The sequence below is a fragment of the Acomys minous genome, assembly GCF_964271855.1.
Source record: "Acomys minous genome assembly, chromosome: 12".
In the NCBI taxonomy this organism is placed as follows: domain Eukaryota; kingdom Metazoa; phylum Chordata; class Mammalia; order Rodentia; family Muridae; genus Acomys; species Acomys minous.
Genome location: NC_140493.1, coordinates 96,024,247 through 96,037,049, shown reverse-complemented (window position 1 = coordinate 96,037,049; position 12,803 = coordinate 96,024,247). Strand labels below are relative to the sequence as shown.

General features: G+C 44.0%; 2 protein-coding genes across 3 annotated transcripts in view; both read left to right on the top strand.

Annotated features, from left to right (window-relative positions):
* The window catches only part of GOSR2 (golgi SNAP receptor complex member 2), a 221,969-nt gene that overhangs the window by 45,137 nt on the left and 164,029 nt on the right, over window positions 1-12,803 (top strand). The window lies entirely within an intron of this gene.
* Window positions 1-12,803, top strand: part of NSF (N-ethylmaleimide sensitive factor, vesicle fusing ATPase) — a 142,859-nt gene that overhangs the window by 107,903 nt on the left and 22,153 nt on the right. For both annotated transcript variants that reach the window (XM_084750071.1, XM_084750072.1), the window contains exons 16-17: window positions 9,079-9,145; window positions 10,997-11,076. In XM_084750071.1, coding sequence (XP_084606197.1) covers window positions 9,079-9,145; window positions 10,997-11,076 — 147 coding nt within the window. The remainder of the gene's footprint in view (window positions 1-9,078; window positions 9,146-10,996; window positions 11,077-12,803) is intronic.

Genomic DNA, 12,803 nt, shown 5'->3' with positions numbered 1-12,803 from the left:
AGTTTTAGATGAGCAGAAAGCTAAGGAATATAAAGCTAAGAGTCCGTACCAGCTTAGTCACAACCATTCTGACTCATGACTCACTCTCGGGCTCATCCATGCACTTTTAAAATTAAAAATAACATGAAAACAAAAAAACCTACTGCAGCAGATTAGTAATAACTCCACATTAGACTTCTGGTTTTCCCTGGAGTCAGGGGAAACATAAACTAAATTGTAACTCTGCTTCAAAACGGAGAGAATAGTGGAGCGGGGCTGCCTTAAAAACATCATATTAGACATACTGTAGCTCTTGGGCAGCAGGCAGTTCACAGTCACTTAATGGCAGGCCAGCTAATGCCTGGGGGCTTAGACCAGTCCAAGTAGTCTAGGCCCCCCAGGTTGATTTTGAAAACGAAGTGTAAACGTCATTCTTCACAAATAATTCTGAAAAACAAGACGTTTCTTCCCTTTAAGTATTCTCTCCATGTAGCTTTTCTTAATAACAAACCCAATAGAGAAAATACAAAAATGAGAGACTAAAAAAGTAAAATAATCTGTATTTGCTCTTGTCCTTTGAGGGCCAGCCTGATCTACGTAGAGTTCCAGACCAGCCTGTTCTACATAGTAAGATCTTGTCTCAAAAAAAGAAAACCCTACATAGATAAAGGTGGCGAGGTAACCGCAGCTTACCTCAGCATTACTAGTGGTGGAGTACTATCCTTTTAAATGGTTCCCTCTGGGGAGTTCAACTGAGAGCGCACTGCAGGTGCAGAGAACCCAAGTTCAATTCCCACATCCAGCCACTCACAATGGCCCTGTAACCCCTGTTCCACCCTTAGGAGGACCCGAGGCATCTGTCCTCCACACACACTCAAGTACCCAGGTGCATACCCATAATTTTAAAGTAATAAAAATAGTTTAAAATCACCTTTGTTTTAAGTTTTTCTATATTTTATTCACAATTATAAAGAGTGTTCTGTAGAGTTACCAAACTAGAGACATCACTGCCCCCACGTTTTCATTAGATTTTTTTCTTAGGTTGACTAATACCACACAACAAGTGCTTGGGTTTTGAATCAAATAGAGCTGAGTTTGAGTCACATCTCTGTCACCTTGAGTAAACTATTTGCCTAAAAGCCTAAACAGCATAGTATGTTAGTTTAAGCCTCTGTGTTTTCTCCATAATAAGGAGGGTAGTGCTTGTTTAGAGCGTGCCAGCACATACTGCATCCCCGCACTCCGAAGGCCGAAGAAGAAGGAGAATTGCCACAAAGACGTAGTGTGATGCTTAAATGAGATAGTAAAATGGTTTCCCTGGGGCAGAATGTGTACTTAGTTAAGCGTGGTGGGCAGTTTTACTTATTATTGTACAGGTGCCTGCTTAGTTCTTTAGGATAAATCTTCAGGGTTTAGATTGCTAATATTCATTAATTCTTTTTTTTTATAAAGGTTTTTCTGAGATTATAATAAAATCAAACCACTTTCCCCTTTTCTTGTCTTCGTCTAGCCCTTCCTAGGCATACCCTGTGCTCTCTCGAATTCAGGGCTTTGTGTGTGCACATGTGGGTGTATTCCTATATATTGCTAAATATATAAGCAACCTGCTCAGTGCGTATAATGTAATGCGTACACGCGCGCTTTCAGGACTGACCGTGTAGTTTTGGATAATCCACTAGTGTGTTCTTCAGCATTCCTGCCTTGCCTGTAGCCCTTCGTCCAGGCCCTGGGAGCTTCCCCTCCGAGTTAGCGTGTCTATTTGTGTCCTTCTTCTTCAGGCCATGTTTAGGCAGCCATGCTGGTGAGACTTGATGGGTTTGGCTTTTCAGATATTTTCAGGAGACATATTCTCACAGGAAGAAAACAAAGCAGAACCTTTGTGAAGGTTTTCCATGTATGGCTGTCAAACCTTTTATGTAAAGATGCTACTGATTTTACATGGCCCATTCCTTCAGAAAGTTGTGCTAACTTACACTTAAAATTTTTGAAAAAAAAAAAGCAGGTGATGGTGGCAGCACATGCCTTTAATCCCAGCACTCATGAGTTGGCCAGCCTGGTCTACAGAGTGAGTTCCAGGACAGCCAAAGCTACACAGAGAAGCCTTGTCTCCAAAAAATAAAAATAAAATAAAAAAAAATCTTTGGATTTTTTGCCCCAACTTAATGTTATTAAATCTTTCTTTTCCAATTTGTTAGGTAAAAGGTTGGCATTTAATTATTTATTCAGCGACATTTAATGACTCTGGTAGAATATCTGTTTAGCACACACAAGGCCTGGTGCTCCATCTCTAGCAGTGTGTGTGTGTGTGTGTGTGTGTGTGTGTGTGTGTGTGTGTGTGTCCTGATATTTTATAATTACAATAGTTTATAAGCTCAGAAATACACGTCTTAATTTTCTTAAATAGGAGTGGTCTGAATTAGTTCATTCAACATTTCTATCACCATTTTATTACTTGGGCCAGAAGCAGATAGTGTTTATGAGGAAAAAGGGCCATAATTACACTATTGCTTTTCCCCAAAAATGAATGCAAAAATATATGAAAATAGTTTATTCCCAACTAATTTAAAATTCACCTGTACTTCTGTTATCTTCTTCAGTAAATCCTTTAGTGGTGCATGCCTTTAATCCCAGCACCAGGGAGGCAGAAGCAGGTGGATCTCTGTGACTTCGAGGTCAGCCTGGTCTACAAAGTGAATCCAGGATAGCCAGGGCTACACAGAGAAACCCTGTCTCGAAAATAGATAGATGGGTAGGTGGATAGATAAATAAATCCTTTCTACATGGATAAACTCAACACTGCCAAAGTATTTGTGAAGCGTTATCCACTCGTTCTGGGTGGGGAGAGGGAGTGCCGTGTGCTCCACTAAGATATATGGGATATTTACAGATCTTTCTTTCTTTCTTTCTTTCTTTCTTTCTTTCTTTCTTTCTTTTCTTATTTTATGTTTGCTTCTTGAACCTTATTCTATTTTAAAATTTTAAATTTTTTCATCCATTTTTTGCATCTACACTGCAAAAATCTATCTTGCTGGCTGTTAATGACATTAAATGAACAGAACAAAACAATAGAACTTGATTTTAGCCAACTACCTAACCAGGATGCTTCTGAGTCTACACTCAGTACCACGATAAAACACACAAGCCAAACATCACTAAATTTTTTTAAAAACGAAATTAAATAAACACACTGGCAGTTTACGGAACCTCTGTGAATAGCATGGTATTTCTTATTTCCAAAGGTCTGAAAATGAACAAGAGGAAATTTTCCTTCCCACTAGCTTTGCGAGGAAGAACTAATCTGCTGTGGATACCCTGCTGTAAAGCCACTGCACACTAGTCTGCGCAGAACAGTCCCGCTGCCTAATCCCCCTCTTTCTATGCTTTAGTCCGTACAAAGAGCAAAGCTGGAGACAGGATCTTCTGGCAGCAGTTACTAAGCAACAGAATCTGGCCGTTTTGGGTTGACATCCTAATATATCACGGAGCTGATTCAGGGAAGTTTGAGCATGCACGAGTTGAGCGGTGTGGGTGCTCCAGAAGTGACTGAGAGTGGCCGGCCAGGGCTGGTGGGTGAGCACAGTCTCTTGCCCAGCATGGAAAGGAGGGGCAGGGCTTTGAGACCACGTGGCCTTTAGCTGACAGAGCACCCCCCTCCCACCCACCCCCCCCCCCCCCCGCGGATCATGATAGCGAAAAATGTAAGACTTTCCCCCTGAAAAGCGGGGAGAACAAATAAGGGGTTTTAAGGTCAATCCAAGAAGCTTAGTGCTTTGCCGAAGCTTGAGGTCCACTTCCTGTGCAGCCTTGCCTTGCCGAGAGACAGCTGACGCTTGCTTGGTCTGCTCCCAAATGATTTTTAGAGACCAGAGATTATTACTGATAGTGCCAATTTAAACTTACTCATTTACGTTTTTATATGCTACCAGATATGATTAGCGTGTGCTTCCCACTAATTGCTGACAGATTTACTGCATTAGGGATTTTCTAAGCCATTAGCTTCCTCCTGTCATTAGATTTTTGCTAGCCGGGCTGAGGTGCTTCACGCCAACTACTCCAAACTTGAAGTGAGCCCCTTCCAGTCTCCGAAAGGGAGAGCTTAACTTCACTTACTTAAGAGCACTAAAGAGGTTATAGAAAATGAAGGCTAGAAGCTCCTTAGAGCACACTTTGCTGCGGCTTGTGACTCTGAAAGGCTGGGATTAACATGGAGCTAATAATGCCGGGCACCCTCCCTGGAGCGTTCTCAGCCTGAGAAGCAGCTGCTGCTCCGCCTCTCCTCACAGGTGGCTCTAGCTTGTCTGAAGAGGCTAAGGCTGGGTGAGCCCTGTGCCTTGAAGCACTTGCCCTGCCCCCTACCCAGCCTGCCCTAGTCCCTGCTCCTCCGCTTATTCCTGTCTCCAGGACGCTCTCCAGGAGCCCAGGTCGCCCGTGGTCTGGTTGTCTGACCCTCAGGACTGTGTCGTGACTGCTCCTGCCTTTCCAAGCAGGAGAGGTGGTGCAGCGTGTTTAACGGTGCTGGGCTCTCCGTGTCTGCAGCCGGGGATAGACCCTGGGAATCTGTTTTCTGGAGATTATCTTCATCCTTCGGAGCAGGTCTCATCAGTTCCATGCCATCCCAGGCTGCCCAGGCCTTATTCAGGCTTCCCACCTGATTTGCTTAGACCCCTGTATATATGCTGACATTTCTCCTGCTCTCCAGGACACTCCCTGATGACTCCAGAGTGATGTACATTCCTTAGGTTGTTTGTTTGTTTGTTTGTTTGTTTCTTTTGGAGTTTGTGCAGCTCCTAGATGCAGCTGTAAACCCACCTTGCTGCTCCCAGCGGGTGGTACCATAGCTGATCTAGAGCAGGCACCGTGCCACTCCCGTGTGCTGTTACTTGATGACAAGCTGTATTTGGCATTCTAACTGGGGCAGTTTGCACGGTTTCATTTTTTTTTCTTTCTTTCTGTCTTTTCTTTGCAATACCTCACCTTCGTTTTGAATTGATTTGCATAAAATTAGAGTAGAACTTTCCATCTCAGCATGCAAATATCTCATTAGACTTAGGCTGGCAGCTAATCTCCTGCGCTTGCCCGTCAAGTCTGAGTCTCGACTCAGGGAACACTCTGCTGGGGCCCAGGCCAGGAAAGAGTTTCTGAGAACGCTATACATACATTGTGGATGCAGGGGACGAGGGAAGGCCTCATGTTAGACCAGTGACCAGGTAAAGAAGGGCCTATGAATGCAGGAGCGAAAGGGGGGGGTGTGTGCACATTCAGGTTTGAGCAGAGGAGTTAACTAGCCGAGTTGCAACTGGTGTTGGCCTCTGTCATGAGAGAGCTGGCTATGCATGCTCCTCTGTGTAGCATTCGCCACACTGAACACCGTTTACTTTGAAAAATATAAAAGCACAAAACACTTTCTATTAAGTGAATACCACTGGTATTTTCCTTCTAAAGTGTTCCAAGTAGCCTATATAATGAACTGGGAGGTCCCTAAGTTGTTTCCACTACATGAAACAAAACAATCTATTTTTTTAAAGATTTATTTATTCATTATTATGTATACAGTGCTCTGCCTTCAGGTACACCTATAGGCCAGAAGAGAACATCGGATCACATTATAGATGGTTGTGAACCACCATGTGGTTGCTGGGAATTGAACTCAGGACCTCTGGAAGAGCAAGCGGTGCTCTTAACCACTGAGCCATCTCTCCAGCCCAAAAACAATCTATTTTTGTATATATATTTTTTTCTTTTGAGAGGGTCTCATATAAACCAGGCTAGCCTCAGACTTTCTGATGTAGCTGAGACTAGCCTAGATCTGAGCTTGCTTTCTCCAGCTCCAAGGTGCTGGGATTACAGGCGGGCACCGTCACACCAGGCCCACAGATGCCCAGCGTTTGCTGTAATGAGTTTGCTCTGTAAGTTACACGTTACACTGAGAAGGGGAAAGTGTGATTGAGGGAGAGCGGAGAGCTGCAGCAGCCAGCCAGGCCCTGGCGCCCCCGGCTTCCATCACTCTAATCTATGATTTCAGAGCCTGAGTAATGGAATTAGATGCCTGCCTCTGAACCTTTAGCAGCTCTCTGAAAAAATGTTTTGCAGAGCACAGTATAGTGGTTAGTGATGCCCCAAGTTCATGCGATGTGACAGTGGATTTGATACAACCCAGACTTCAGAAAGAGCAAAGAACCGCCACTACCAGGCCTTTCCATGGTCTTGAACTCACTAACTCAAAGCCAAAAGTAACCATCAAGAAACAATACCTCATCATGAAATCTTCTCTTCCTAAGATGCGGTGTGCTCACTTCCCTGTTCAGACATTATCAACATCTGTTCCCAAGACGAGAGTCTTTGGCTCCTGCTTTCCCCACATCTCCAAGCTCGCCCCTTACTTGGTCCATCTCTGCCCCACAAGTCTCTGCAGTGTTTGCTTGCTTCTCTGTACATTCACCACCCACACTGTCTCTCACTGGACAGACCTCAGCCTCAAACTCGAACTCTCCTCTGCTCTCTGCTTTTCTGTACGTTAGCCTGGAAAATGCTCCTAAAGTGTAAAACCAGCATCTGAGCTCATTGCTTAAAACTATAGTGGCTTTTCAAAAAAAAAAAAAATTGCCTTTATAGTAATTTCAGCTCACAGAAAATGTTAAGCTCCTCCAGCACAAACTGGGCGTGGTGGTACACGTCTTTAATCCAGGCAAAGGAAATCGGATCTCTGAGTTTGAGGCCAGCCTGGCTTACATAGCAAGTTCCAGGACAGCCAGGCTACCCTGTTTTTATCTCTGTTTTGTTTCTTTTCTTTTTTTTTAGTTTTTTGAGACAGGGATTCCCTGTGTAGCCTTGGCTGTCCTGGACTCTCTTTGTAGGCCAGGCTGGTCTCGAACTCACAGTGATCCACCTGCCTCTGCTTCCCAAGTGCTGGGATTAAAGGCGTGTGCCACTACCGCCCAGCCTGTGATAGGAATTTAAAAACATTTGTTGACTGAAATGACTGAGTGAGTATGGCGGTGACCCTTGCCACTGTGTCAGCCTCTAGTACCGTGTTCGTCCTCTCCCCCTGTTTCCCGAAGCCTCCTCATCCAGGCCTGATTCCACCTGCCACGGCCCTGAGAGCATTTCGTCAGCATGACTTCGGTTGGACCTCTCCAGCTACCTACTGATAGTCCTGCCTACATCGTTTAAAAAACATAAGTTTAAATTTATTGTCGTTGTTGCTTGAGATAGGGTTTCTCTGTGTGGCCAGGCTGGCCTCGAAATCACAGCGACCCACCTGCCTCCACCTCCTGAGTGCTGCGGTTGAAGGTGTGCACCACCTTTAAATTTATTTTTTAACAAACACTTGTTACTGTTCTGGTCCAGCATTTTATTAATTGATATGAGGATCTAGAGATAATGAAACAGTACTTGCTTTCTGGGTTTGGTTTTGTTTTGTTGTTGTTGTTGTTGTTGTTTTTTTCGAGACAGGGTTTCTCTGTGTAGCCTTCGGTACCCTGGACTCCCTTTTTAGACCAGGCTGGTCTTAAACTCACAGCAATCCGCCTGCCTCTGCCTCCCAAGTGCTGGGATTAAAGGCGTGAGCCACCACACCCAGCTTGCTTTCTGGGTTTTTACAGTCTGGTGTAGTATATGGGAAAATGTCATGAATCCACAATATATACACAATGTGGAAAATGCTGAGGCAACAGAATACACGCATACACACACACTGATGAACCAATGATTTTATTGTGGTTACTTACAGGAATGTAAGTGAGGGGTTACTTACAGGAGCAGAAATGATTCAACAACAGCCACATCACCAAAAGTCCACCCCAGCCTGGGTGACAGCTCCCCAAAACTGGAAACCTGGGCACACTGCACAGCCTGCAGGCAGCTCTACAGGTTGCAATGTGCTTTCCAGGTAGTACAATTAGACTGAGCCTTTTCCAGGCTGCAGGGCTGCTTTTGCTTCTTGGAAGAAGGTGGGCTTACCTGGGAAGTCCTCTTTGCAGCTTGGCTTGTCTGAGGCAGACTGGTGGTGTTCTTCTGGAGTTATATAGTCTAGGGGAAGGAGGGGCCTAGTGAATTCGGTCAGTTTCAGGGACTTCCTGAGGCTATATTGAGTTGTTTCCTTTCTTAAGAAGCTTCCCTGCGGAATGGAGTATTTCAGTCTGGAAGGAAGCTGCTACCCAACAGTGACAGACGGTAAAGGGCATGGACCAAAAGAAAGCTTTGGTACTGGAGGGGCTGCTCAGACTAAATACGTGCAGGTGGAAATTGTGTTTATGCCACGCAAGAGGCAACAAGGAAGTGAGTTAAGATGGTGACAGTGAGAACCTCTCGTGTAACCTTTCTTAACTGTTAAGGAGTCTTTAAGGATCGGGCATGTACAAGTTATTTTCAAGTTTAATAAGAAAAATGTTAGTGTTCTTAGTTTGACTAATTCTATTTCTATATTTAACTCTAAATCTTCTATGGTTTAAAGATACCCACCAGGGAATATTGTGCCACCTAAAGCATCATGTGGTGGGGCTGGGCAGTGTTTGCCACTGTGGTTCACCAAGGTTACATATCAACCGGAGATTGTTCTCGTGACATGTGTGGGTGTACAGAGCCCCATTCACAACATCTAAAGCGGACCTGTCACCATTCATAGGATGCTGCCATGGGCACTTGGCTTCAGCTTTCCCATTAGCTGATTTCTTCTGCCTGATTTGAAACTGCTGCTCCATGTTTGCCAGGACACAACTGCTTTCCTTCACCACTTGCTTTAATTTGCTAACTGTGTTCGGTCACCATCTTATTGTATAATCCTGAGCAAGTCACGTTACTGCTTTCAGTTTCCCCACAAGAGCTGTTCAAATCCTAAGGTCCTGTGACCTACCAATGTACTGTGGTCTAGGCATTAGTGTTAGTTATACTGTGCTTTTGTTCGGGTGTCGTTCAAGAATTAACCAAATTTAGCTGGGCATCGCAGTGCACAGTTTTAATCCCAGCACTCAGGAGGCAGAGACAGGTGAATCTTTGCGAGTTCGAGGCCAGCCTGGTCTATACGGTGGGGAAAAGTTAACCAAACCTACATGGGACTGTTGTTCTTGTGGGGTAAGGCCATATGTGTTTTCTTTCTTCCAGATCTTTGATGATGCCTACAAATCTCAACTCAGCTGCGTGGTCGTGGATGACATTGAAAGACTGCTCGGTGAGTTGTGACTTCGGCTGTTGTACACTGACTGCCACATGGCAACTGGAATCTGGAAAAATTACAGGAGAAAAGTATCTCCGTGGGCATTTACAGGCTAAAGGACAGTAGAAACACCTCTCTTTGTCTTACTGTAACAGTGTGTTTTATATGAAGGCAGTAGTCATGGTGAGCTAGCTGTCTCATTTTCTCCAGTGCATTCTGTCCATAGTAAACGAGCAATGTAGGGAAATAAATATTGAAACTCTGAAAATTAAAGATACTCTATGGTAATTTTTAAAAATCCTTATTATTAAGTATCTCTTAGGTTGAAGTACAGCGGTTACAAAGATGAGTTAGACCAATCCCTGCGCTCAACTCAGAAATAAGTAGTAGGTGTCAGAAAAGTTTTGTTACTCTTTACATTTTGTTCAAGAAGTTTTGTCAATTAAGTCAATCTGGTATGAATCGTTATGACAGTAGACCAGGGTCGAATAGGCACCACTGAAACAGAAACACCTGGTGACTTGGTGACCCAACAAATGCCAAGGAAACTGCCCAGCCCTGGCTGCTACTAACGCTGCAGTAGTGATTTCAAGGGAACTGTTCCTCACTGCCCTGTGGTGTTCAGCCTTACACTGGGTCATCTGTTATTTGCTCTTTTTAAGTTTTGGAATATTTATTGTGAATGAAAGCAAGTATATCTATGGGGCTTCCTTAAACTAATAGTGTTTATCTAATGCCCAGGACTTGGTGTGTGCCATGGTTGGGACATCACAGTCCAGTTTATAGGATTATTTCTTTAAGAACTTTTGGCCATGTTTGGTCTGTATAAATTCCTTTGTCTGAGCACAATTAAGGCATGTGGTCACAACACTGCACAGTGTCAAGAATTCACACCCTCTGAGTATATTTTCACTTGTATGAAGTTAGGGGTTTTTGTTTGTTTGTTTGTTTTCAAGACAGGGTCTCTCTGTGTAGCCTTGGCTGTCCTGGACTCGCTTTGTAGACCAGGCTGGCCTCAAATTCACAGCGATCCACCTGCCTCTGCCTCCTGAGTGCTGGGATTAAAGGCGTGCACCACTATGCCCGGTTGAAGTTACATTTTTTGTACTTGTCTATTCATATATTCAAGTATTACTACTGTTCTCAAGGGGTCTCAGAAAGAAAAAAAGATACTGCCAAACCTTTATAACATACATTGACAAAAAGCAATGTACAATAGAACGCGCCTATATCCTGGATGCTCAGAAAACCTTGACTTCATGGTGCTGATGCCGGCAGGGCTCCAAGCACAGGGTTAGATGCGCAGGCAGAGGAAACCAGAGTAGTGGCTTCAGGCTGAAGTTTCCCAGGTAGAAAGTTCTCTTAACTGGCTGCTCTGCCTTTTCTGCAGGCCAGTCTCTCTTCTCCGTCCTTGTTATATTAGCATTTCTTTCCATATTGTTTTCAGCTTCGCCCTTTTCTCCTGGGATCTCCACCGCTGAGCCACATCCCAGCCTGCTTCTACTTATTGTTAGTGTCAAACTTTGTCATCAGTAGAATATATGTAAGCGTACTATGATGGTTTCCAGTAACTTCTTAGAATGCTTGGTAAATACATCTGGATAGTCTCTCCTTTAGAGAGAGAGAAAAAAAAAGTCTCTGAAGACCAGAAAATACGTCTAAGCTATGAAAGTGGATATTTAGAAGTACAAATCAGTTCTTGTTCACTGTTTTGAGAATGCAGATTAATAAGGGCGTCCTTTTCATGGCGGAAGCTGCCTGCCTCTTCCTACAGCTGATGTGTATTCTCCATGCAGACAGATCTGCATGCTGGGACATGAGCCCCAAGATCTCAGTCCCTGAGCCACAGCCATGTTTCTCTTTCAGATTATGTCCCCATTGGCCCCCGCTTCTCCAACCTGGTGTTGCAAGCTCTCCTTGTGTTACTGAAAAAGGCGCCCCCTCAGGTAAGTTAGTGATAACAATATTTCTACAGCATCTTCAGGAAATCTTCTATAGTGGTAGACTCCGAATCTGCGGGTTATTGTAGACGTGCAGTTCTGTTAATGGTTCTGGAAGGGTCATCGATGCAGCCTTCCATTTTAAGGTAAATTTTCTTTTTAATAATTTTTTAAAATTTCGTTTTATGTGCAGTAGTTTTGCCTGCATGTATGTGTGTGTGAGGGTGTTGGATCCCCCGCAACTGGAGTTGTGAGCTGCCATGTGGGTGCTGGGAATTGAACCCTGGTCCTCTGGAAGAGCAGCCGGTTAACTGCTCTTAACCCCTGAGCCACTTCTCCTGTCCCGTAAATTGTTTAATTGTTTTCTTAACAGATTTTCCCCCTTCCTTTTCCTTTTCTGGAAAAAAAAAAAATCAAGATCTGACAGATTCAGTTCGTTTTATGGATCTCCTTTTGTGATTTCCCCGGCATATTCCACAACCTTAACCCTAGCACCTTCAGAGGGAGATTGTGATACAAACATCGAGGGGATTGCCAGGCGTGGTGGTGCACGCCTTTAATCCCAGCACTCGGGAGGCAGAGGCAGGTGGATCCCTGTGAGTTCGAGGCCAGCCTGGTCTACAATGTGAGTCTAGGACAGCCAGGGCTACACAGAGAGACCCTGTCTCGAAAAACCAACCAGCCAACCAACCAACCCAACAAACAAATGCAGAGGGGATCAAACGCATGTTCCTATTTGTATCATTTCTCACGTCCTGGTTCCCCTGAGAGTTCGTACGTGAGGACTGCATGTGAACGCCCCCAAGCGGCAGGCTTGCTGTTGGAGTTTTTACTGGTGAGGATGACTGAAGCAGGTTCTCCTGTGCCACACACTTCCCCTGAGGAACGGAGCTTGGACCTCCGTTCAGTTGCTCGCATCTTACTGATATGGCTGCTAGAGACCGTGATTTTAATCCCTGAACAAATGCAGAAGCATCCTGTGAGGGACGGTTGGTTAAATGTGTTACTTAGGTGGAAGTTGCCAGAGTGTGCTTGGCTGTGTCACAAGACCCGATTCTTTAGGTGGAGTCTGTATGGTGGAACACTGAAGAAATGCCAGTCAAGGGGAGGACAGGAAGAGGGTGAGCAATTATGTGAAAGCATCTTAGTGTCTATGGAAGTCTTATATACAATATGTTATGAGGAGAAAGAAATAATAAAATTAGTTTGTGGCTCTAATATGTAACAGTTAAAAATAGACATAGTCTTGATTATCTAGGGTTTTTGGTGCTTCTTAATATTTTTCTCAAGTCATAAAAGATACATAAGATCTTGAAATTTTGAAATATATGCAATATGAAAGGGTTTTTTTTTTCCCCCTCCTGTGCTGGGGATCAAACCCAGGGCTTCCTGCATAGTAGGCCAGTTCTCTACCACTAATTATTAGTTTCTCTTTTGATTTGGAGATGGAGTCCCTCACTATGCTACCCAGACTCCCTCAACTTCCTGGGCTTGAGAGAATCTCCTGCCTTGAGCTATTGAAGTCAAGAAAAGAGAGTGTTTGGTTGGTTGGTTGGTTGGTTGGTTGGTTTTTGCCACCTCTTGATTTTTTTCCATTTTAAGTGAATAACTGAATAGGTGCATATGTCTAAAGTTGCTAAAGCAAAATAATTTCTACATATTCATACCCATTTTTTATGGAGCTAGCATATTTAAAATTTTTAGAATGGGAGAGATTTTTTTCATGCATTTAA